This window comes from Triturus cristatus, chromosome 11 (genome assembly GCF_964204655.1).
Source record: "Triturus cristatus chromosome 11, aTriCri1.1, whole genome shotgun sequence".
Lineage (NCBI taxonomy): Eukaryota > Metazoa > Chordata > Amphibia > Caudata > Salamandridae > Triturus > Triturus cristatus.
In genome coordinates, this window is record NC_140594.1 from 734,077,425 (window position 1) to 734,103,276 (window position 25,852).

At 43.4% G+C, this 25,852-nt stretch overlaps 1 protein-coding gene across 2 annotated transcripts in view; it reads right to left on the reverse strand.

Moving 5' to 3' along the window:
- NYAP2 (neuronal tyrosine-phosphorylated phosphoinositide-3-kinase adaptor 2) overlaps positions 1-25,852 on the reverse strand; it is a 956,845-nt gene that overhangs the window by 152,820 nt on the left and 778,173 nt on the right. For both annotated transcript variants that reach the window (XM_085634389.1, XM_085634388.1), the window contains one exon: positions 18,993-19,202. In XM_085634389.1, coding sequence (XP_085490515.1) covers positions 18,993-19,202 — 210 coding nt within the window. The remainder of the gene's footprint in view (positions 1-18,992; positions 19,203-25,852) is intronic.

The window sequence follows — 25,852 nt, forward strand, 5'->3', positions numbered from 1 at the left end:
AACCTCAGCGAATTTCCTTGTTCAGGGCACCCACTGTGGAGGTCGGTTAAGATATTATGGATGCAGAGTTCCTAGGCATCTTCACTCTTGCGCTCCCGTGATCCTGACTACAAGGATGTTTGTGCTTACCCATTAGTTCTGTTGGAGGTAACGATGTTAAGGGAGTGGCTCAGCCCAGCCTCGTCCAGCCACCGACGGGCGCTGCGGGAGCCCCTGTGAGGTTTTAAAGGCACCTCCTTGGGCTAAATAAACATTGGTGGTTGTGCTGGAAGCCGCAGGGGATGCTGGGGAGTGTAGTCCTGCACTCCCCCAGCTCCCGGTCTGCTCTCAGTCCCCCTTTCACCTCCTCCTGTCTCTCGCCCCCAACGGAGGGCAAGCAAGCAACAAAAGGGCTTCCAGACAAGAAGACAACTCTTTTGAGCGAGAAATTCATATATTGATAATTTTTCTAATAAAGTTAAATCGCTCACTCTCGAAACCAGATTTGTTTGGAACCACTGACTCCTGCAGTGAGTGTTTATTCTTGCATCTTCTATGATCGCTTGGCATACATCTCCAGTATTTGAATTAATGCCTCGTCTATGTTGCTCTGTTTACACACATTTGTATTGGCAGAACTATGGCCCTACCAGCCCGTGATGTAATGAATACATAACATAGAGGGGTGCACCTCAAACTGAGACTGACTATTTCTCGTACCATTTTGATAATGTTACACACTGTTTGATACATGGCAGTCATGTTTATGGTCTGGCTGGATAGTGCAGCTGTCGTCATGCAATTGTGTGACAATCACTATAGAGGGGCTTTGGCTTCGCCTGCATGTTGGGAGCCAGGAGAACTGCATGTTAGAAACCAGAAGTACCACATTTGATTGGGCAATATTAGTGTATTTCCACCAAAAGATTTCCAATTTTGGAATGGTGCACCATTAAACTTCTTTTCCACAACCAATAAGAGTATGCGTGAGGACAGGTATTCTTTTTTGTTCTTTCTTTATTCAATTTAGGTTCTTTACATCTATGCACAACATCCAGCCAATGCGTTTCGTTCAGTTAAAACTTGAACTTCATCAGGACTCTTCAATATCGATTCGCCGGATTGTCTAGTTAGTCTTAAGATACTTCCTGTGGAAAATGTGGCATTTGTTTATTTCCAATGCATAGTTCCTTCACGACCAGTGCAGGCAAACTTCAAAGGAACATGGCCCAATAATAGGGCCACGGGTTTGATAGCCCGTCAAGTGTGCCGTAAGATTGTGGCAATCCATCACCTCGCCAACCAGGTAGAGATTGCTTGCGGAACTCGTATTGGTGTATGAGGGTGTGTGTGCTCGTCTACATGGCCTCCACATTCAAATGTGATAACTAAGGCCTTGTATGGCCGCCTTATTGGATGCAGAGGGGATTTCCCCTCACCTAACATGGCCAGCACATTCAAGCATGATGCTACATCACATTAGATGCATTTGTATGATATTCAGACAAAATATCAAGTTAAAAATATTGAGATACAGGAATATTGTTGACAAGAATATCGATTTTCTAAGCTAAGTTTTAGTATATGTTTTTAGTTGCATTTAAATGTAATTTAAGAGTTAATTGAGATTTTTATTGTCATAGCGGGTTGTTGGGTTTATAGGGGTACAGGGTGGGAAATAAATGAATGATAATTGATTAATGATTAATTTTAAATATAAGCAATTATTTAATTGATAATGATGTAAACTGTAGTTAATTTATTTTTTAAATTTTGTTTTAGGAGTGGTTTTTGGGATTTGTAGGGTTAAAGGATGGAAAGTAAACTAATTATAATTAATTGATAATTAATTTGAATTATAATTACGGGCCTGATTACTCCCCACTCACACACCACCAATCTCGCCCGCACACCGCACGCCAGATTAAGAGTACATATGTGGTCTGGCGGGTGGTGCTTTGGCGGTCCCAGGCGGTGAGCCTTATAAAGGCACAGCAATAGGAAAGCCAAAGCCTGGTCCTCCACAACATGGAATGCACCAGCCTATGCTGTGCAGGAACAGGAGTGCATGCCCACAGGGGGGCATATAATGTGACCTCCTGCATGAACCCTATGGTCCTGAGGCATCAGGTTACCCTGCAGGGCCCCGTTAGTTTCCTCACCACCCCAGTTTTTATGGTGGGCTCACTGCCACGAAAACTGTGTTGGGTAGGAAACTCGCAAAATGCTTGTCAGTGCCGCAGCGGCACCACCAACATATTGCGAGCCACAGGCCACTGCAAGACTGCCAGGGATCGTGGATCCCTGGCGGTAGCAGCGGCCCCATGGCGATCCAACTGCCCAACTCGTAATAGGGCAGTCGGACTGCCGTCCCACCGCCACTGTGGGTATGGCGGTCCATTGGACCACCAAACTCATAATCAGGCCCTAAATATTAAATTAATAATTAATTATGTAAATTGTGCAATTAATTTACTTTTTTTGATTTATTTTACATGTAGGTTGTGAGATTTGTAGAGGTAAAGGGTGGGAAGTAAATTTATGATAGTTAAAAATTCATTTTATTACAATTAATTATTTAATTGATAATGAATTATGTAAATTTTGTCACCAATTAATTTTTAGAGCATTCTTTTATGTGCGGGTTGTGATATTTGTATGGGCAAATAGTGGGAACTAAATGAATTATTATTAATTAATAATTAATTTTTATTACAATTAATTGTTTCATTAATCATTCTTAATGCCAATTGTATAATTATTATAATTTTTCAGATATATTTTAGGTGCAGGTTTTTGGGCTTTTAAGGATATAGGGTGTCAACTTAAGAAATATTTTCTTTACTATTAATTATTAATTTTGAACTGATAATTATGTAAATTGTGAAATGTTCAAATTTGTTAAGTTATATTTTAGGTGTGTGTTTATTAGTTTGTAGAGGAACGGTGGGAAATTAATTAAGTAAAAAATATTTACTAATTAATTATATTAATTTTAATGTAAATATTTAATATATTGATACATTTGTAAAAATATAATACATTATTTATATATGTTAGATCCTAGGTGTGTTTTATTTTGTTAATAGGAGAATAGGTTGGGAAGTTAAGTAATAATGAAATACAAAAATATTTATTCATTTATTACAAATCGTTTTATTTATTACTGAACATGTTAATCGTGTTCTAATGTTTTCACTTCCATAACATTTTAATTGTTGGATATGATGTTTGTGAGAATAAAATGTGGTATTTTAATTAAATTAATAATCATTTAATAATTGATTACATTGATAATAATAATTAAAAATTGCAATAGTTATGTAATTTGTTTATTTTTGCTAAGATATAGACATATGTTTGTTATTATTAGAATTCATATTTTTTGTTATTTTACAAAGTTGTTAAAATATGTTATTTGTTTGAGGTGAACTACTCTCTCTCTGCTTGCACAGGCTGGAGTGGGAATAGTAAATTATACCCCTCCGTAGTCCAACATTTTCCCTCCTGTTGCACTGACTGGAGTGGGAATATGAAATTTGATCCCTCGGGAGTCCAACGCTTTCTATTTTGTTGCACAGGCTGGAGTGGAAATCGTAAATTCTACCCCTTCTGTATCTAATGCTTTCGCTACTGTTGGACCTACTGGAGTGGGAATAGAACACCCCTTCATTGTCCAACGCTTTCCCGAATGTTGCACAGACTGGAGTGGGAATAGTAAATGTTACCCCTCCTGGGTCCAATGCTTTCCCTACTGTTGCACCTACTGGAGTGGGAATGGTAAATTTTACCCTTCTGGTATCCAAGGCTTTTCCTACTGCTGCACAGACTGGAAGGGGAAAAGCAAATGTTACCCCTATGGAGTCTAAAGCTTTCTCTGCTACTGCACCTACTGGAGTGGCAAAAGTACATTTTACCCCTCCGGTGTCAATGCTTTCCCTACTGCTGCACAGACTACAGTGGAAATAGTTTTACCCCTCCTGAGTCCAACGTTTTCCCTACTTTTGCATCTACTGGAGTGAGAATAGTAAATTTTACCAATCCGGTGTCCAACGCTTTCCCTACTGTTGCACTTACTGAAGTGGGAATAGTAGATTTTACCCCTCCGGCGTCCAAGACTTTGCCTATTGTTGCACCTACTGGAATGAGAATAGTAAATTTGATTCCTTCTGAGTCCACGCTTTTTCTACTGTTGCACTAACTGGAGTGGGAATAGTAAAATATACCCCTCCAGAGTCTAATGCTTTCCGGACTGTTGTATGAATTAAAGTAGTATTAGTTTATTTATTATTCCAAGAGTTTAATAGTTTTGTTAAAATTGTTTGTTAAATATATATTATTACTATGTGCTTGTATATTTAATTTTATATGTTGTATATATATATATATGTGTATATATATATATATATATATATATATATATATATACACACGGATTCTTCTGATAGAAGGACTCGCACTCGGAAGGTTTACACATAAAGTTTTAATCAACACTCGTAACGCGTTTCGTCAGTGAAACTGACTTGATCACACGAAGTGCAACAGGAAACAGGAAGTATTTATCTGGCTGTTAGAAACAAACGACAGATACAAATAAATGGCAAGTATTGACAGTAACCATGGCGGCCATTGTTAAATGTCCAAATACAAAGTAAAGATATAGGACCTGCCATGGTTCAATAGATGTACTTAGTCCAAATATGTTCGGTAGACAAATCAAACCAACAGAAATTAAACACAAATAGTGCGCTTTCTTCAGCAACCAGGTGGATGTTCCTGGTGCTTGTACTTTGTCATTGATTATTATTGTTGAAGTCTAGTGCTCCTATCAACTGACACGTGGAGTGTCTGCGTTACGCAACCTGATAATAGTAAATACAATCTAACAAATGCTGATGTCAAACTTACTTAGCTATTAATTGCAAATAATGTATAAAACCTGTAAAATATCATGGTCACTAATTACCATTTACATGATTGCCGCAGGACACGATAAATGTACATCATTAGATTCCATAATGTGTGTATGTGTATTCTTGTACTACCAATAGACATCGGCATAGTGCCTGTAAAAGCCAAAATTCTTGAAAACCAAAATATCAACATAGATCAACACAGTAAATTATTGGAGTCTAGAGTCACAAGCCATTTGTGGGTCATTAAGAATCAACAGCCGTGTGTATATAGATGCCGGGAGACCTGCTCGGTATTGACTCGCCACCTGCCTACGGGACAAGGATTTCGGAACTCTGGGTCATTCGTGTGCAAAAATATATATATATATATATATATATATATATATATATATATATATGTGTGTACTTTTTAATATAGGTTTAGTAAAAGGTATTTTTGTTTACTTTTTCACTTTTTATGTTTAATTGATAATATTTTAAATGTTTTTGTAGTTTATTTGTTACATGTTTCATTTTGTTTGTATGTGTTTGCAAAGATATATATATGTATTTGTTATATTAGTAATTTATTTTATTTTATAATATAAATTACAATGTATATTTTTATAATAGTAGTACATTATATATATGTATATAAAAATAGAGACATACATATATATGTTTGTATTTGGTTAAATTAGTATGTTTTTTTATATATTTCTAATGATTATTTAAACATATTTAATTTGGATTATATTAATGTGATATGTTAAAATACGTAGCTGATGCCTTTTGGGGGTGAATAACTCGAGGAACAAGCGCCAAGTGGACTACAGGCACCAGGAGGCAGAGGGGCAGCGTCAGCATCAGCGGCCCCTCCCTCCCGCACCGGACATTTAAAATCACCTCGCGCCTCCCGCTTCGCGGGACGCGCAGCGTAGCTGAAGCCTTTTGGGGGTGAATAACTCGAGGAACAAGCGCCCAGTGGACTACAGGCACCAGGAGGCACAGGGGCAGCATCAGCATCAGCGGCCCCTCCCTCCCGCACCGGACATTTAAAATCACCTTGCGCCTCCCGCTTCGCGGGACGCGCAGCGTAGCTGAAGCCTTTTGGGGGTGAATAACTCAAGGAACAAGCGCCCAGTGGACTACAGGCACCAGGAGGCAGAGGGGCAGCGTCAGCATCAGCGGCCCCTCCCTCCCGCACCGGACATTTAAAATCACCTCGCGCCTCCCGCTTCGCGGGACGCGCAGCGTAGCTGAAGCCTTTTGGGGGTGAATAACTCGAGGAACAAGCGCCCAGTGGACTACAGGCACCAGGAGGCACAGGGGCAGCATCAGCATCAGCGGCCCCTCCCTCCCGCACCGGACATTTAAAATCACCTTGCGCCTCCCGCTTCGCGGGACGCGCAGCGTAGCTGAAGCCTTTTGGGGGTGAATAACTCAAGGAACAAGCGCCCAGTGGACTACAGGCACCAGGAGGCAGAGGGGCAGCGTCAGCATCAGCGGCCCCTCCCTCCCGCACCGGACATTTAAAATCACATAGCGCCTCCAGCATCGCGGGACGCGCGCGGGTAGCGCCGGGCTAAGCCCGGGACAAGGGCGGGGCCATCTGTGGCCGTCCGAGGCCGGAGGAGGCCGGGTCGGGCCAGTTCCTTTCCATTTCGTTATTCGGTTCTGGAATACACGTAACGAACTCAGCGATAAGTTAAGTTATTAAGTGACTTTCTTTCTCTATTTGAAGAGCGACTTCAGTGTGGGGGCCTCTTTGATTGTGTATTAGCAATTTTCTCTGAGAAGGTTGACAGTAACATAGCTAAATCTATTGTCAATTCTAAAGGGGGGGCTGGGACTTTGGATGCGTATCTTAAACGGGCTGAAACTGCTGTGGCCAAGGAGATAGAACTGGTAGAGAGGAGGCTATCTCTTGACCCATCTAGTAACAATACTAACAACTTGAATCATACACTAACTACTATCTTAACGGGGAGTTCTCAAGCCCCTATAAAAATGTTACAAAGCCCAGACCCACTAACCAATGATGCCCTTACTAGGGTAAATACTTCCTGCCCTCTTGCTCTTAGCCCGCCGCCTTCCCCCCCTAATACACGCACTAGGCAGGCACGGGTTGAACATGTTACTAGAGCTAAAGAGCAGCAGAGGAAGCGGAAGGCAGATAGTGCTATTAAGGGTAGTAAATTACATGCTAAACAAGCCACTCTTGGCCTGGGTTGTCAAGTAGAAAACCAATTGACCCAGGTCAACCAATCCAAGACTCATGTAGAGGGTGACCCAATGACCTCCATATCAGGTAACCCAATTGAGGGTGACCAAATGTTGAGATTCTTGGGGAACCTAGAGGAGCGCCTCAAGGCTCTTATTACTCCTGGTATGGAAAAGCTCGAGTTAATTGATTATAGATTAATAGCCCTGGAAAGACAGGTACTAAACCAACAGGGTTCTCTGATAGAGACTAAATCAATAGCCACATGTCCTGATAGTGCTCCTACCCATTTACCAATAGTCACTAGTTTGAATGTTGGAGCGCACGTACCTAGAGAACATGTAGTAGCTCAGACAACAATTGCACCAAATATCCTAACCTCCGAAGGAGGTTCCATTTCTGGTTGTGGAGGCTCTAGGGGTAGTCCAAATCAAATTCACCATATTCCCCAGAAACATATAAAATTTCATATCCCCCCTGAGGCGTGCCCATATACCATTATTTTGGCTAATGTCCCTTAAACAACGGACGGCAAAGAGGAACATTAGTCATCACTTAAAAACAAAGCACTACACTACTTGAATACTAGAACAGTGTTGGGTGATAACCTTTACAATAATTTTAAGATGGTTCGAAGGGTGGACGGGGTGGGAGATACTAGGAAGGGCATGGAGGGAGACTGTGTCGTTGTTAATTTTGCATCCCCTAAACTGGTAGACCATATCCTAAGACAGGCAGGCTCACTGAGGATACACCAAGATCGTATTAATATCCTGCCATTAGGGTATTTTTACCCTCCATGCCTAAAACCCGCCACTGAAGGGAGAGATCTTGCTCCTCGTCTCGATCCTCATGTCAGATTTACACCAGTAAGCAATAGAATTGAGGTGTTGAGTTCACTAGATTGCAATGATTGACTTGTTCATGGTCAAGACCTAGGCCCACGAGGAATCTATTCGGTCAACCTACTTGGAGCAAATGCATCGTCTGGTGGTGGACCACATGGTGAAATTCACCCAGTGCCCATTGACATAGTCCAGACAAGTGGAACTGTAAACACCAATAATCTTGTACAAGAGGCTCCTCAATATGGGGACCAAGTTATTGGAGACATGCAGGAAGTCTCATTATGTGGCACCCAAGGTAGGGACGATGATATCGTCCCTTCGTTTCTAGTTTCTTAGAACGTGGCAGGGCTTAGGAATAAAGTAATGTCATCTGATTGGTCCAAGTTCCTTGAAAACAGGGATATTATATTATTACAGGAAACTTGGTCGACTGTCTTAGACTACAGACCTGGTTACCTCAGTTTTTATGTTCCTGCTGTCCCTAGCCTCCATGGAAGAGCTAAGGGGGGACTCTTAACATGGATTAAACAGGATAGCAGGTATAACTTGACTCAATTGGACTCAAAAAGTAATGACATTTTACTTATTCTTGTCCAGTGCCCTGGACTAAAGGATCTTTTTGTTTTTAACATTTATGCTAGAGGGTTGACGGGGGGTAAATCTTCAAATACTGTGGAGGAGTTGGACCTGCTTCTTGACTTGTATTGTAAAAAGGGTAATGTCATAGTAGCGGGTGGTTTTAATTGCTGCTTTGAACCTTTGGACACCAATGATATCGATCTTACTTTAGAAGAGAATTGTTCTTGGAATATTCCCCATCTGACACTTTCGGCAATTAAAAAATGGACCGAGGCTGCACTTCAGCTAAAGGTACTTTGTATTGGACAAGAGCTACGTGCAATAAACGGTAGATCAGCTTCTGACAAACATGGGGCCTTTACGTTTAATAATGGACTTCGTAAAAGCCGCATCTATTCTATACGTACCAATAAAGAACATTGGTCTAGCATCAAGGATATGATAGTGGTGGACAGGGTGGAAAGTGATCATGACCCCTTACTACTATCAATTAAATTATTTAAGATGAATTGTCAGGAGGTTCCTTCTAGGAAGGTGGAAATTGTCCAATCTAACGACTCAAGGCGTGTCAAATGGGTTAATTATCTAAGGAATGAGAGGCAGATTTTATCCATCAGGAATTTAACTATTCATGCCACTAACGCCTTACAAAACTGTATTGCTCAGAAGGAAGATATGGGAAATGCAAATATTATCCATACAAATTTTTTTAATCAACTTAGGCTCTTCTTTATAAAACAGACTCATGCCAAACCCAATAGGCCACCCAGAAAATAAGCCCAATGGTATGGGAAATCATGCAGGATTGCATACCAGACCTTGTCAGATGCAGTAAAAACTAAGGACATCGTTTGTGTTAGGGATGCTCGTGTATCTTATAAAAAAGCCCACTATGATGCCAAACGAGCATGGGACCAGGATTACTGAAGGGATCTCCACTCGGCCAGTAAGGAACGTTCAATGTGTTCCTTTTGGGACATGGTCAGGTGGGGTAGGGGCACAAAAAGAGAAGAACCAATTAATTATGTGCCACCTAATCTGTAGGTCTCGCATTATGCATCCCAGTTTGCATCTACTGATGCATATGAGGGGAGTTGCACACCAATTATTTCCCCTATCATGGATATATCTTCTTTGGCAGTTGATTTAAACGAGGTACGAAAGGTACTGAATTCCATCCCTAGAGGTAGAGCACCAGGTTTAGATTCGGTTACGGCAGACCTGTTTATGCAGGACAAAGAACTGTGGGCACCCTATATTTTGTGCCTAGCTAATTGCATTTCTAACTGTTCACCCATACCTAATACCTGGAAGGGCGTCCAGATCATTCCGGTCTTTAAAAAGGGAGAGCGCTCTGATCCAGGCAATTATAGGCCTATAAGCCTGATCAACTGTATACAGAAGGTTTTAGCTAGGCTTGTCTTATTAAGAATCCAGGGGTGGATTGAGGAGGAGGAAGTCTTATCACCACTTCAGGCAGGCTTTTGCAGCCACACAAGTACCATAGACCAGGTATTTAGGTTTTTGTTAATATATTGGCGGGTGGTTCAGTTGGGAGAGGGTATGTTATTTGCAGCCTTTGTTGATCTTAAATCAGCTTTTGATTTGGTCCCTCGAGCAAAAATGTGGTCAGTTTTTAAAGATCAAGGCATGCCTATAGATATTTTAATTTTCTTAATGAAATTACATGAGGACAATTTTGCCCAGGTCAGATAGAATCAATTAGGCAGCGTCACAGATAAATTTCCAGTTGCCAGGGGAGTTCGCCAAGGGTATGTTAGCCCCGACTCTTTTTTCATTATACATCAACAGAGTGATCAACTATTTTAACCAAATTCCTACCGATGCCCCAAAGTTGGATGGTAAGTTGATTCCTCTGTTGATGTTTGCAGATGATACTCTATTAATTTCTAAGACCCAACAGGGCCTAAAAAAGATATAGATGTGTTTGAGGTCTTCTGCAAAGATCATGGGCTTATCGTAAATGTAACCAAATCTAAATGTATGGTCTTACATAAGTCCAAACACGTTAGAGGGAACGTGTTAATGAATGGAATTAAATTAAAGCAGACTAAGGTCTTCTCATACTTGGGTATAACCCTTGCGTCGAAGTTAGAATGGAAACCGCATATAGATCAAGTGATAATAAAGCATGCTCAGCTAACTGGTGCACTAACAAAAGAACTACACTTGTCTCACACTAGACCCATGATACCAGCACTTAAAATATATGATGCTAAGATAGGCTCGGCAATTCTTTATGGAGCAGAACTGTGGGGCTACAGTAACCTTACAGAGTTGACTAGGGCCCAAAACAAGTTTTTGCGTATAATCACTGGCCTTCCAGCATTCACTCCTCTTATTCCCCTTTACTACAATTTGGGGGTTTTGCGTTTAGAGGATATTGCACGATATAGACCAGTGGCTTACTGGAGGCGGCTTTGGGTTACCCCTGAACTCTTAGAGTATGCTCGGGCTTTCCTGGACGTCAGGGGGGCCGACAAGGCACAAAAGATCTTATGGATGCGGGAGGTCAAGTTACTTTACTTTGCTATGGGCCTAGCAAGTTTATGGGAAGAGCCCATAGCACATACTTTTCCCCCCAGAAAAACTTTAAAAGACTTATATTGGCGGGTGGTCTTTGAATGAAGATTTGGCTCAAGCATCGGCCCGTCTCTAACTTCGGACTATTTGGCACTGAAGGACAGGCCCCTGTTTGAAAATTATTGGGACTGTATTACAGTTGTGGAGGATAGAAAGCGATATCATCAATTCAGGGTGGGCACTCTTCCTATTAATTCTTTTGTTGCTAAATGGCGAGGAGGCATTAACCCTGATTGTCCCTTTTGTCCAGCACAACGGGAAAACATTGCACATATTTTATTTATTTGCCCGGAGTACAAAATTCCACGGCGGGTCTGGCTTAAACCAATTTGTCTTTTACTGGGTTTTCGGACAGGTGTTGAGGCTTTGCGGTGCCTTAAAACAAATACTTCTCAATCTGTGACTATTGCTGTTGCAAAATTTCTCCATTGGATTTAGGTTATTCGTGCATATAAATTACGCCTCATCTGATTATTTGGTTACCTTTTAACATTTTTTATGACTTTTAATAATGAGATATTTATTTATAATTGTCGATGCTATGTACATTGCACTTGTAATTTATGATGAGATTAAGGTCCCTTCTCCTTTTTTTGTATCCTTCTTTTAAAATTGTTTAATATATTAAGGTTGTCTTTTATGATGAAAATCGAAATAAAGACTTGAAATTGAAAATTGAATTTATATGTTAAAATAATTAAGATTTTGACATTTAACTATATATGTTAAAAAACAATATTTTTGTCTCTATTTTTCGATATTAATGTAAAATTATATATTTTTCAATATTTTTGTGCTCAATATTTTTTATTTCGATTTTGTGTCAGTGAGCCATTTGTAAGAAGGGAATCAGGAGAGGGTTTCAGCTTTTTTTTTTAACTGCGCAACAAAACGTAGTGCTTCTTCTTTGCCCTACCACTATGTCTTTGAACAGCTAAGTGCTCTCTGCCAGGAGTAGTTATTATTTAGTACTATTTTACTGCCCCCTCCAATATGACTGCAGTGCTCCACCTAATTGAAATGTGTGTGCTTGGTTACCTGCGGCTCAAGATCACGCAGCTCATCTCTTGGTTTCTTGTGACTGTACTGGTGCAGAGCGCATTACGTCTTCAAACGAGATGTTGTCCTTTGGTCATATTCACTCTTGCTGCAAGCCATCCTTCTAAGACCACCGGCGTCACTACATCATTTTTAGGTTGAAGCCTACCAGACAGCGCAGACATCTTGGGTACAGAAAGGTGACCTAGGAATATATTCCACCCTTTGCTTACCACTGCCTTTCTAACTCACATTTTCTGCCTTTCTATTTTCTGGCTTTATTTGCTGTAGGCTGTCCAGCTGCAGTTTGTCCCATTGCCCAAACCTTATTTACTGTATTTTTCCATGTATTTGCTTTCTGTAAACAGGCCTTTAAATCTTGTTCTTATCTTGTCACATTTGCTGTACATTCAAAGGCAGAGTTAAAATGTTAAGCTCTTTCTTCAAGGGAACTTGGTGTTTACTTATTTTTCCCTGACATCAAAGTGGAGGAACTTATGTGACAATCCTGTTGAGTATCCATGTAAGAGGACGGGAGTAGGGTTTTTTTTAGCAAACAAAAAAAAATGAACTGTGTTGATGTTTCAGAATGTATCAGAATCAGTACAAATGAAGCACATTTTTTTGTAACTCTAAGGTGCGGTGGAAACAAATATTTGACTACGATCAAAACACATCAATACACTAGGTGATGACATTTGCACACATCGTTTGTGTGCAGTTAAACCGTATTTTGGTGCAAATGTAATGGTCATTTCAATTGAAAATGAATTGTCTGTAATGGCAGTGCGCTACTATACCATGCATACTCCACACTACGCTATCCACTCCGCTCTATGCCCTTCCACTCCAAGCCACGCCAATCCACTCTATGTCATGCCACTCCACTCTAAGCCCCCCACTCTAAGACACCCTACGACACGCCACGCCACTCGACTTCACGCCACTCCAATCTACGCAACTCATTCACCAACGCAACATGCCCCTCCATGCCACACCATTTGCCCCATTCCAATATAGCACACTCCACTCCTATCTATCCCTGCAATCTACCACAATCTACTACACTCCAGTCTACCCTACTCTACTCCTATTTACCCCACCCCAATTTACCCACCCTACTCCCTAACCCCACCCCACCCCACTCCAATCTATCCCACGATAACCCAATCTACCCCACCCCACTCCAATCTACCCCACCCAACTCCATCTACCCCATCTACCCCACTCTAATCTATCTCACTCCACTCAATCTGACTCAATCCACCAACCCCACTCCAATCTACCCCACTCCACCCCAATCTACTGCACTCTACTCAAATCTAACCCACTCTGCTCCAATCTACCCCAGTCTACCCCACTCCACTCCAACCCACTCCAATTTACCCAAATTCTCCTCACTCCAATGTATCTCAATACAACCCTCTTCACTCCTGTCTACCCAACTACACTCCAGTCTCCCCCACTCCACTCTACTGCACTTCACTCCAGTCTACCCCAGTCTAATTACCCCACTCCATTCCAATTTACCCCACTCCACTCCAAACTCTATTGCAATCCATAAAGATCCTCACCTCTCCAATCTACCCCACTCCACCACAATCTACCCCACTCCAATCACACTCCAATCTACCACAATCTACCCCACTCCACTCTATGACACTCCACTCAAATCTACCCCACTCCACTTCCTTCCATCTACCCCACTCTAATCTACCACACTCAATTCAAAACAACCCCACTCCACTCCAATCTAACCCATTGGACCCCACTCCAATCTACCCCACCCCACTTCACCCCAATCTATCGCGCCCCACTTCACCCCAATCTACTCCACCCATCCCAATTTACTCGTTAATTCTCGCCTCGGTACCTACTCTAACCAGGAACACACTCGGCAACTCTGGGCATTAAGCTTGCCTCATCTCTACAACGGCCCCCCACAGACGCCGGGGATGCCTGGTTTCACCTTGGAGATACCCAGAAAGGGACCATCTCACAGGGATAGACAGGATGGGTTCCCCAGCGGTCTATAGCGCCGGGACACTTCCGAGTAGCTGTGTGCTGAATAAATTAAAATAACATAACATAACAAGATTGAGCAGGTAAGACACAATGTAAAGCACATGGCCAGGTTGTCTGTGAATAAGGATCCTGTCACTTTTGTGATGCTCTGTAGATAAACATTTAAAGCTGGAGGATACAGCATCTGCCTGCATTGGGATTGAGCCCTCTGCTGTGGCGACCTCAAGGACTTGCATGGATGAGGGTAAAGTGTAGGGTTTCAGGAGGTTGCTCTGCAGTGTGGATGGTCCATTGGAATCCATGGGCTGCTTCCCCAAGCCAATTACATGTCTGCAAAGTGGTCTTAGAGTCCTATGTGGGCATGGGCAAGCGTGCAAGAGATGTCCCTGTAGTACAGTGGGGTCCTCAAAAATTAAGGGACCTTCTCTTGGGACAATTATTCCCCCCTCCTCCAGGGATTTTGCATATCTGGAAGGTGGTCTTAGGCTCCTTAGCAGATAATGTGCAGGGGCGCATGAGGGTACCATGCGGTGGGGTACCATGTGGTCCTCTCCACATCCTGAGATCCGTTGTCTCCACCCACCCCCAAGGCCGCTGTATCCAGAATGTGGTCTCAGACTCATGAGGCAGGGGGGGCCTCAGCATCATGGGGCTCTGCTTCCTGAAAGTCCTTTGTGTGTTTGTGAGGTGGGTTTAGAGTATGTGGGTAAAGTGTAGAGGCCATGAACACCCATAGTTCCTCTCCCTCAGGACTATGTTTGTCTGCGAGGTTCTCCTTGTTTTGCTCTGTCTTTGATTGGTGCAGTACAGTCATACACGTGTCCCAGGGGGTCACTCAAGACATCTTGACGGGCCACTTAAGTTTAACTTCTAGTAGAGTTAAAATGCTTTTTGACTTGCGTTTGGAACAATGCTCTCGGACTGCTGTGTTTCCTTTGTGGCCTTTTAAAGTGGGTGCATACAAGTGCTCCTGGCAGTCTTACCTTTGAAGTGTTTCTGTCGCTATGTTATGTAACGCACCAGTTCACGCCTTAAATGTAACATGTTTTGCAGTAGAGAAAGGAGATCTAGTCTAGAGCAGCCTAAGATAATATTGACTTTTCCTAAGGTTTTCAATGTTCATTTTGTACTGATTAACAGAAAAACAGCTTCTCGTTCCCATATGTTCAAAATGTATGACTTGACATTTTGCAGAAAACATAACTTCCCCCATTGCTGATAATATAGCATGTCTGCGAGAAGGGTATCTTGTTCTGAAATAACAGATTTGTTAGCCTGGTCAACGGTATTCTTTTTATTGACCTCAAAAGGATGAAACGCTGAGTGACCTACCAGGATTCAAACCTATAACCATGAGGTCAAACATTGATCCCTGCTGTGGAAGCATGAGTCCACTGAGCCACGAGACCCAGTGTACAGGGGTTGTAAGTTGGCAATGTGCAATGTTTACAGAAACCCACCGCAGCATTCAATTGCCGCTGCAGCCTTTGGGGAAGCTGCATGATGAGGTGACTCCATTGACCTTCCGGATGCACTTCCCTTCTCCACACACTGTGCTGAGACCTGTTCTTCATTTGCCATACTCTTTTGCCCGGGAGGGTCATATAGGCTGCAAGAGGAGGGTGGTGGCCGAGTTACTGAATCAGTGTAGCGCCTTGATTGTGTTTGCCTTCTCTCTTCTGCCTGGTTCTCACTCACAGATCTCCCCTTGCCCTCTGGCTCACAACGCCCTCTTGAATGATTGTTTCACTACATGATTAACGATGGTGTGACTAGGGTTAGGGACATACAAGCCATATCTGATATCACTGATGACCCTTAGTTACATTTGCAGTTGAACCTCCCCTATCCACCTCTCCAATACCTTGGTGTTTTCCAAGCTTTTGCTTTCTTTTTAAGCCTCATCTCAACTCCACCCATCATACCCAAGGCTGGCTATAAAGAAATCCCCCAGTGAAGCCCTTCAGCCTAGTCCATTCACTCTTTCTGATGCATTCCTTTAAAGTTGTGGCCTGTCTGTGTCTAGGTGATGCAATCCACCCCTGCACCTCTCTAGGCCTGGGGGTGTTGGGGGGCTAGCCTGCTATACCACTGATGTGTTCAATGCTGAGGCTGGTGTACCTGGTGTAAGGGTGGCCTATCGCAGAAGAAGCACAAGAAACAATAGTAGGATTCAAGCTGCAGAACACCACGAACATCCTAGCGGGGGCCCCCTTTCACTCTTTCAGTCATACAGGAGCTGTTAAGAAGTACCGAGGCACAGGCCTACAACAGGAAGCTTCACAAACAAATGTGCCTTGAGAGGTCCTAATGCGGAATGTTGTAACCTTCACAACAGTAGTGAAGTACCAATGCTGGTGGCCCAGCAAGGGTGTTTCAACGTGCTGACCTATTGTAGTAATCAGAGACAAATGCACGGGAAAGAGTATTATCGGCCCAAGATTAACCCAATTGGTAAAGTAGTAGAGCAGAAGTGTCAACGTTGTACTGTTTGCTAAAAAGGCTGCATATGTTCCAGCCAGTAGGCTCTATACAAGTGTGGAGTGCCTGGTGTGAGTGCGGAGCGAGGGCAGGAAGCAGGATTGCAGGAAAGGGTCTGATTATAGAGGGAGTGATGTGCCTGCATGAACGGAGGGTGGCAGGAGTGTCTGCTGTGAGCGCCTTTGTGCCTTTGTCTGTGAGAGTAGAGGGTTAGATGCTAGACTGTATAAGTATAGAGTGACTTGTACTTGCATGAATGGAGGGTAACAGCAGTCGCGGCTCCTAGTGGGAGTGCTGTGTGATGTTGGGCCCTAGGCCCTCATGCTGTGTGGAAATGACAGACGCTGACACTTAGTTGGGGTAGTGGGTAATGGCCACGAGCACGTGCGCTCGGCCACTTTATTAACCTCGTCACCTGACCCAGGGACGTAGGTGGTGGGTGGATGTACAGTGTAATACATACATGTTGGAACACTAGAACGTGTCCATGCTCGGACACTACATGCTGCGGGGCAGTGGGGCGGGGGCTAGTAAACTCCGGCATATGGCCGACCGGAATTAAGTACCTAAATAAATAAATAAAATGAATTACATTGTGCCCCCTGCAACGGAAATGGCGTTGCAGTGCGTGCAATGTAATTCATTTAATTTATTTATTTATGTACTTAACTCCGGCCGGCCGTATGGCGGAGTTTACTACCCCCCGGCCCGCATCACTCCCACTAGGAGCCGCCACTGGGTGACAGGAGGGTCTGCTGTGAGGGCAGGTTCAGTGAAATATCTGTGTGAGCTCACAGTGAGTATTGTGCCTAAGCGAGTAGAGGGTTTGACGCTAGACTGTATAAGTATAGAGTGAGTGATGCGTCTGTGGGAGTCAACACTGAAGATGATATAACCAGACCATTTGGCATTGCCTGTGCTTGTGTACTGGTGTTACAGGGCCATGCTAGCCGTGTCAGAACACAAACGAAGACCTGTTTAAAATGTTAAAAAAAGACCAGGCATCATCTCACCCCTATCATCATGAAACACATGAGGCAGGCGGCCCCACACTGCCCATACGAGGGCATCCTTAGTTTGTGGAACCAGCCCAGGGAGCACAATGGCACCTGTGTACCTGAATGTGAAGTCCTCACCGCCCAGGAAAATGTGCTTTGGACAATGGATAAAACACAACATTGTTATATACTGAAGCAAAAGTAAGACCACTCATAACGACTGGGTAAAGATTGAGACAACTCACAAACTACAGCCAGATCCAGCAAGCGTGTTCAAGCAGCGATCACAGACTGCTCTAAACTGGGATTACACCTGTAAAGGCCGATATCGCACAGGAGAAATGTTTCACACAACTCAAATCCACGCCTGAAGCACGGTCACTTTAATCAGAAGAACATCGCAATATTGAGAATCTAGCTGAGGCCCGCGATAACCTTGACAAATAAAATATTGGCACATCTGGTTAAACATCAGGGACAAGTACAGCTCAGAATAATCAGTACAACTTACAGAAGTTGATAAAGTCAGTAAGCATGGCCATCCAGTAAACTGCTGTTGCTCAATTATGAAACTATGCTTTTAAAAGACCACTTTCCACAGTGGAAATTTGCACAAAATACACCAACAATTAAAGCTGCCACCTTAATCAGGGTTGTATTGCAATCCTCATGGCATATGGCCGAGGTCCAGGGGAACAAGACCCTCTTCAGCATAACTGACTGATTCCCCCTCCTTCAGAACTATGCACACCAGAGGAAATCCGCCCTTTTAAACATTCATTTTTTAAATATTTTGACACTAAAATGACATTACTGGTCGAAATTAAGAAATACTGAAACCAGAAATTCTCACCTTTGATTTAGAAGCCCAAAGTTTTAGTCTTGCCAATGTGCACCAAAACAAGGCTTTTATTTATTTTTAAAACTTTGTACAGATTGTGTCAATGTATGTTCTATGTATATGCAACGGTTTTTTATTAATCGTGCATAATATTAAACTTATTTACTACTTAACTTCCTTACATACATTGGCATTTTTGTGTCGCGCGCTGTAAATGATACGCGGACAAGAGCTATAGGTTTTCACTGTCTTTATTCTAATTCCTGCTCACATCCACTGACGGAGTCAGGCATGGCGACACGACAGGCATCACTATTTTGTGGAACCAGCCCAGGGAGCACATTGTCACCTGCGTAACTTAATGCGAAGTTTTCACCATCCAGGAAAATGTGCTTCATCTACCCACTGACTTCCGTATAGCTGACAAGTATACGCATGCGCTCTAAATCAATGGTATGCTCTCGCACTCGCTCCACCTACCTGAGCTGTGATTTCCTGCTAGCATTGTTGGACTGACAGAAGATCTTCCCAGCCTGCTGGACACCAGAGACGGCCCTGGAGTCCCATCCCATTCCTGAGATTTCATGGTGTCTCTGGAGAAGGAGACCCCATGGTGACCTCTGTCCCTGCTTTCCAGCTTTGGTAGTGGTTCAGTGCTGTGACTTCTGACCTTCAGTTCATCTACTGGTTCTGTGAAAGAAAAATGTCTGAAATCAGAAAGCTGGAACTGTTTGGAAAGACTTAAACCATACAGTTATCTAGGTATGATATCAAAAACAACCAAAGGTGATGGACTTAAATAGTAGCACCTCACTTTTAATAATGCTGCTGCCTTATCTGGCTGTTAGTGCACAATAACTCCAGCACCATTCACCTAGTGGTGCCTCAGAAGAGAATCTCTGACAATTTATTCACAACAAATGGAGGTGCACTGAACATAAAATAGAGAGTCCAAAGTGTTTTTCTGTTTCTTTGTTTGACTTTTATTTCATAGCTGATAAAAACACAACAACAGCCAACGCGTTTCGTTCCTTTAAAGACAAATTTTAACGGAACTTCTTCAGGGCTCAAAATGACAGCAAGTCAAGTATAGGCTTTTTATTTGATGATTGGTAAATAAGAAATAGACAGCAAATCCCACATCAGGACATCCAAAATATCAGAATTAATCTTCGTCGGTCGCAGAAGGTATAAATGTGTCTAGAGAGCCAGTGATTCAATATTAAAGATGAGGAGGTCCAATATAATGATGGCTATCAGATTTCTTAATAAAAATCTGTACGATAGCTTCAAATGGTTGTGTAAGGCGGAAAGTCTTAATTTACAAAAGTAGACGCTCAATTTTTGAATAGCAAAATATCGATCAAACACCTTGATACGTGATTCCTGCTCTCTCTCCGATTCACCAACAAGTATATTATATTGGACCTCCTCATCTTTAATGAATCACTGGCTCTCTAGACAGGATTTGCTGTCTATTTCTTATTTACCAATCATCAAATAAAAAGCCTATACTTGACTTGCTGTCATTTTGAGCCCTGAAGAAGTTCCGTTAAAATTTGTCTTTAAAGGAACGAAACGCGTTGGCTGTTGTTGTGTTTTTATCAGCTATGAAATAAAAGTCAAACAAAGAAACAGAAAAACACTTTGGACTCTCTATTTTATGTTCAGTGCACCTCCATTTGTTGTGAGTTATCTAGGTATGTTAAAGAATTATTTCATTGTTCCTGCAATCAAAGTATATTTACCTCCTCAATTGTTTAATACATAACATAAACCACTAATATTTTTGTTGCATGCCTCAAAAATAAATTGATATTTATTTTGGTTCAAGCCCAAGAATGTTTAATCTATCAGTTTTATTTATACAATATACCAAGATCACCGTTGTCATAGGGGATTTCATGTTTATGTAGTTTCCAAAATTATACATTAAGACATCGGCTGACGTACACTCGTCACAAACGTGACAAATATCCACTCCATTTTATTAGAAGTGCCATAGGATATGATGAACTTGTAATAATGCGGACATAATAAATACATCATGTTTGTGACGAAATGACCTGTCAAACTCTAACTTGGGCCCTTTGTCTCCTGGGATTGATAAAAACAAATACATTGACTGAATAATTAATAAAAAATTGGTTGACATGTTAATAAAATAAAATTCACCAGCATTATGGGCCTCCATATAGCAATCTAACCTGCATACATCATTTAACAAACACTATTAACTAAGAAAACATACAAAACAGTTTTGGCTATAGTGTTGGTGTGGATTTCGCCCCTACAGTCCATGTTTGAAATCCATATTCCGAATCACTTCACGTAGAAAGTGGGTGTGAACAAGGTCTTCAAAATGGAAGGGCAGCTACTTCCCTTTGCACTGGGCCTCGAGGCCCCATTCTTCCATTACGCCATGTTTTAAGTGCTAACGGGCATATTTATGAGCCCAGTTGCATCACTCTTGCACCACGCAACGTGGTGCATGTGCGATGCAATGCAAAAAAGAGATTTATGAATCTATGCAGCTTGAGTGACTTCATAAATCACGAGTAAAACAGCAAAGGGCAAATCGCTGCGTTGCCTTACTCTGCAACAGGGAGGCATTCCATGAGCATTGCGTGGGTATTCCCATGCAACTCCCATGGTTTTGATGCATTCCCAGACTTACCAAAACTGGTAAACCTGGGAATGCGCCAAAAGATACGCCTTCCGAGGTGAAGCATAATGAGAAAAAAATCTTTATTTCTCTTCATTTCTTCCTCCGTGTGTGCTGCATTCTGCAGCACACATGAAAAGAGGAATTTGCCTCACAGGATTGTTTTTGTGCAGGAAGGTATCCCTTTTTGGCCAAAAACAATCCTGCATGCAATGCAGGCATTCTTGCACCATGGTGCATGGTTGCCTGCGTTGGCGCTAGGAAGCCAAAACAGTGCCAGTGTCAGGAGAAGGACAGGAATGCATCGTATTCTTTTAAATTCAGCGTATTCCTGCACTTTCCCTGTTACGCAGTGCAGCTCGGCAAGATGATTTGTTGCACTGCCCTTTTTCACCTTTTTATAAATATGCTCCTAAATAAGAACACTGGCTTCACAAGTTACTTATTGGTGCAGCTAATGCAGCAAAACCAGTAGATGGTGCCAAATGCTATATTTTATAGTTCCTAAGAGATCACATCTAAATTACAAGCTGCTCCTTGTAACAGACACCTTGCACAGATTTTCTTACCCAGCCCCAGAAAAGATTCTTGCTTACATGGGTGCAAAATGTGTCACAGTGGAGGGAGTGCTCTAAAGCTAGCTAGCCCCGCCCACTTCCCACCACAATCATGTCAAAAGGAGATGCCCTACAAAGCAGACACCTCGCGCTGTTATTTTAACCCGTTTACTGCGGAGATAATTCCGCCGCGGTGCGTTCCATTAAGTGGGCGGGGCCGCGTCAGCCAACGGACGTGCGCAGCACTACTGAGGTAGTGCTCGTGACGGCCGTTGGCCGACAGGCGCAACGAACGGGTTAATGATCGTTTAAAAATGATCTGCATGTAGTTTAACATTTCAAAACCACATAACAGCGATGCTGGACAATTTATATGCAATTAAAAAACATCTGGGCCGGCTTTAGCGCAGTGCATTTCGGAGGGGAGGGGGGGCTCAGTTCAGGGGGTGGTGTGCGAGGGAATTATTTATCAGTTTAAAAACACTTGCAGAATTTCTTGTGTGTGAAACAAGGTTTTAAGCAACAATAAAAATGTCAAGATAACTCTGGAGAATAATGTTCCTGATAGAGAGATAGAGTTCTGTCTAGTGGCAGTTTTGACTTCTCATAAGATAGCGCAGAGGTCCCTGCTGCAAAGAGCGTGCACCATGCAGATCACAGAACTGTATTTTATGTGGATATCGCAGTTGCTGTTTTTGTCACAGAGATACTTTTGTTACTTGCAGTTCGTAAACTACAATCGTAATATAGCACAGTGACCTATGAACTGTCCTTGCATGCAAACTGCATCGTTTGTCACGTTTTTCCCCGGTTTTTCGTTATTCTATCGTTGCTAAAAATTTGTTGATTTGAATGAAATTCATTCTTATTAGTAAAGTCACCCCCAACCGCTATGGTATGTTTTAAATCCCGAGTTTATGCTTCTCCAGACCAAACACCCTTAAAATGTACTGTGTACTAGCATGGATGACATATGATTCCAACACCCTGTAATCCTCATTGTTTTACGTAGCATTTCATATTGACTGATGTACACACAGTATCATTCTGTGTCTCTGTAGAGCTTGTGTGATGTAAAGTGCTCCAACACCCTACATTGGTATGAATAGTGCTTTAAAACAAATTAAATGCATTTGCGAGAGGAGCTATGGAGAGACAAGGGCAATAGCAGTTGCTGTCTGGGAAAAGTGGTGGGCAGCTGGGGCAGTAACAAAAAAAACAACTTCTGCTGCCCGCTGTTCTCCTGTTTGCTGCTCTTCTGCTCCTCTGGGCACAGGCTGAGGCTCCAAGACTCCACTACGGCCAATCCAGACACTGCTCTCACGGTGATAATAACCATGAGAGTAGAGCCAGGATTGGGCAGAACGGGCTGGGTTTGCACTCCATCGGGGGCTGGGAGCCTATGCCTGCTGTTGTTCTCCACCCAGCAATGCAGTTGGGTTGTAGAGATGTCAGTGTGCATGTCGGTTTGGCTGTCCTAAGATGGCCAGCCAAACCGATATATGCACTACAAGCAGTACCCACCATTCCTTCACCTTCTCCTTCCTGCTGCCTTCGTCATGATGACCCCACCCCTAAGACTCAGCGATGTGATGAAAAATAAAATGATAATAAAACTGTTTTATTTTTGTTTCAATTTTCATTTACTTCTGAAGTCAGGGGAGCGATGCTCCTTCGTCGTAGTGGAGGAGCCGCCACTAGACGAGGGGCACAGTTGGAGGGTGCTTGTGAGGGAATCTATATTGTAGAAGGTCATTGTGGGGGTGCGCCATAAAACATTGTCGCACCGAGTGCCATCAGTGCTAAAACCGGCTCTACCTGCACATATAGGCAGGAGCGGCCCGTGCAGATAAGGGTGGGCGGAGGGGCAGGGTGGGGTGGGACTCGGCAGACGGCGACGAGGGAAAAGGAATTATTTATTTAATTTCTCCTCATCGTTGTCTGTCGAGCCCCACCCCCCCCCCAACCCGCCCCACTGCTCTTAAGAGCACGGGCCGCTTCTGCATATAGGGCTTGATTACTAGTGGCCCATTGAATTGTGATCCCTGCGCAAATAACTGTTTGCGAGCTATAAGTGCTGCGATATTTATTGCCCATAATAATTTCTAGGTGCAATAAATATTGCACCATTTATTACATTTCATCTGGTCCAACCTTCTGTAATCTAATAGGTGGAAAAGGCTTGGTATTTATGAAGACGTGATATTATTGGTGCTTACATTGCCCTAAAACTCGGAATATGCAATAGTTCTTGCATCTAATAAATGCACCTCGGTGTCATCTTTTTTAAATTCAATAACTGTGGTTCCCGACAAGGTCAACTCATAATTAGGCCCTTAGTCTGCTAATCTCAATCACAGGGTATTATTTAAATAAGCTTTGACCATGAAAACGTCTCCTACTTCAATTTACATATTCCCGGTGATAACCAAAACAATTAGTTAATGCATTGAATGTACAGGATTTAGTTTCTACTCTATTTTTAAGCTAAACAGGCATTGGGGCAGTGGCATTAATAACCTCTACCATCAGCGCTGTCCTGGAAACAAAAAACCGTCCTGACCAAAATGTTGAAATCAGCTCTGCTTAGGTTTTTTTCCCCTATTTGTCCTTCTCTCTTTCTCTCCGCCCTCCCCTCTTCGGTCTCCCCGTCCTATGCTGTGTCTGCTGCCATAAACACCGGACAGCTGGAGAGAATGGAAGAGTCAATGACTGGGGGCCTTTAAACCGGCTTCCTCTGGCAGCCGCCCTCCAGGGAAATGCTCCATAGAATAAATGGCCAGTCCTGCCTGTCACCCACAGCATATTCAATTGTTTTATATGGTTTATTCTAAGGACCCTGAATGGCAACTATAAACCCTAGACCTTTTTCTTTCTCTCCTTTCCGGTTTTCCCTTTGTTCTGACACTTGCATTCTCACTTCTAGTACTTCTGCATAAATAAAAAAAACACTTACAGACAGTGCAAAGTGACAAACGAATCTGCCTGCCAATGTTTGCCCACAGTGTGCATCATGGTAATGGTGCAAGCACACATGTGTCTGTGCTAACACTAAACAGCATACTTTATGCACCAAAACCAGGGTCACTTGAATTATGCAAATCTGTATCCGCAACATTTTCCGCATAATGAGAGCGTTGCTGCATTTACCACATCATCTGCTGCATAATCTGCAGTGTTTCTAGATCAGATGGGCCAAAAGTTACATAAAACATGGCGACACGTGTTCTTGTGCAGGGGAAGGCCCTTCGCAAAGGTTGAGTGGTCATCTTTCAGTTGCTTATTACTGTATATTGGGGGAAGCATCGCTGAGCCACTCTCAACTTGGAGGAGAAACGCTGCCATCCATCACCTGCCTGCCTACCTGCTATCAGCAAGCGTAGCCCTGCAGTCGTGGTCGCACCCGCCGCCGTGCCTTTACACCGCGCGGTCGCGGAGCGGTGCGGACCACATTTCCCAGCTTGCCCTGCGACTCCGCCCATTGCCTGATTCCCGCGCCGGAGGAGCTGAAAAGAGGGCAGCTCCCACTGGGGAGCGGGGAAGCATCACTGAGCCACTCTCAACTTGGAGGAGAAACGCTGCCATCCATCACCTGCCTGCCTACCTGCTATCAGCAAGCGGAGCCCTGCAGTCGTGGTCGCACCCGCCGCCGTGCCTTTACACCGCGCGGTCGCGGAGCGGTGCGGACCACATTTCCCAGCTTGCCCTGCGACTCCGCCCATTGCCTGATTCCCGCGCCGGAGGAGCTGAAAAGAGGGCAGCTCCCACTGGGGAGCGGGGAAGCATCACTGAGCCACTCTCAACTTGGAGGAGAAACGCTGCCATCCATCACCTGCCTGCCTACCTGCTATCAGCAAGCGGAGCCCTGCAGTCGTGGTCGCACCCGCCGCCGTGCCTTTACACCGCGCGGTCGCGGAGCGGTGCGGACCACATTTCCCAGCTTGCCCTGCGACTCCGCCCATTGCCTGATTCCCGCGCCGGAGGAGCTGAAAAGAGGGCAGCTCCCACTGGGGGAGCGGGGAAGCATCACTGAGCCACTCTCAACTTGGAGGAGAAACGCTGCCATCCATCACCTGCCTGCCTACCTGCTATCAGCAAGCGGAGCCCTGCAGTCGTGG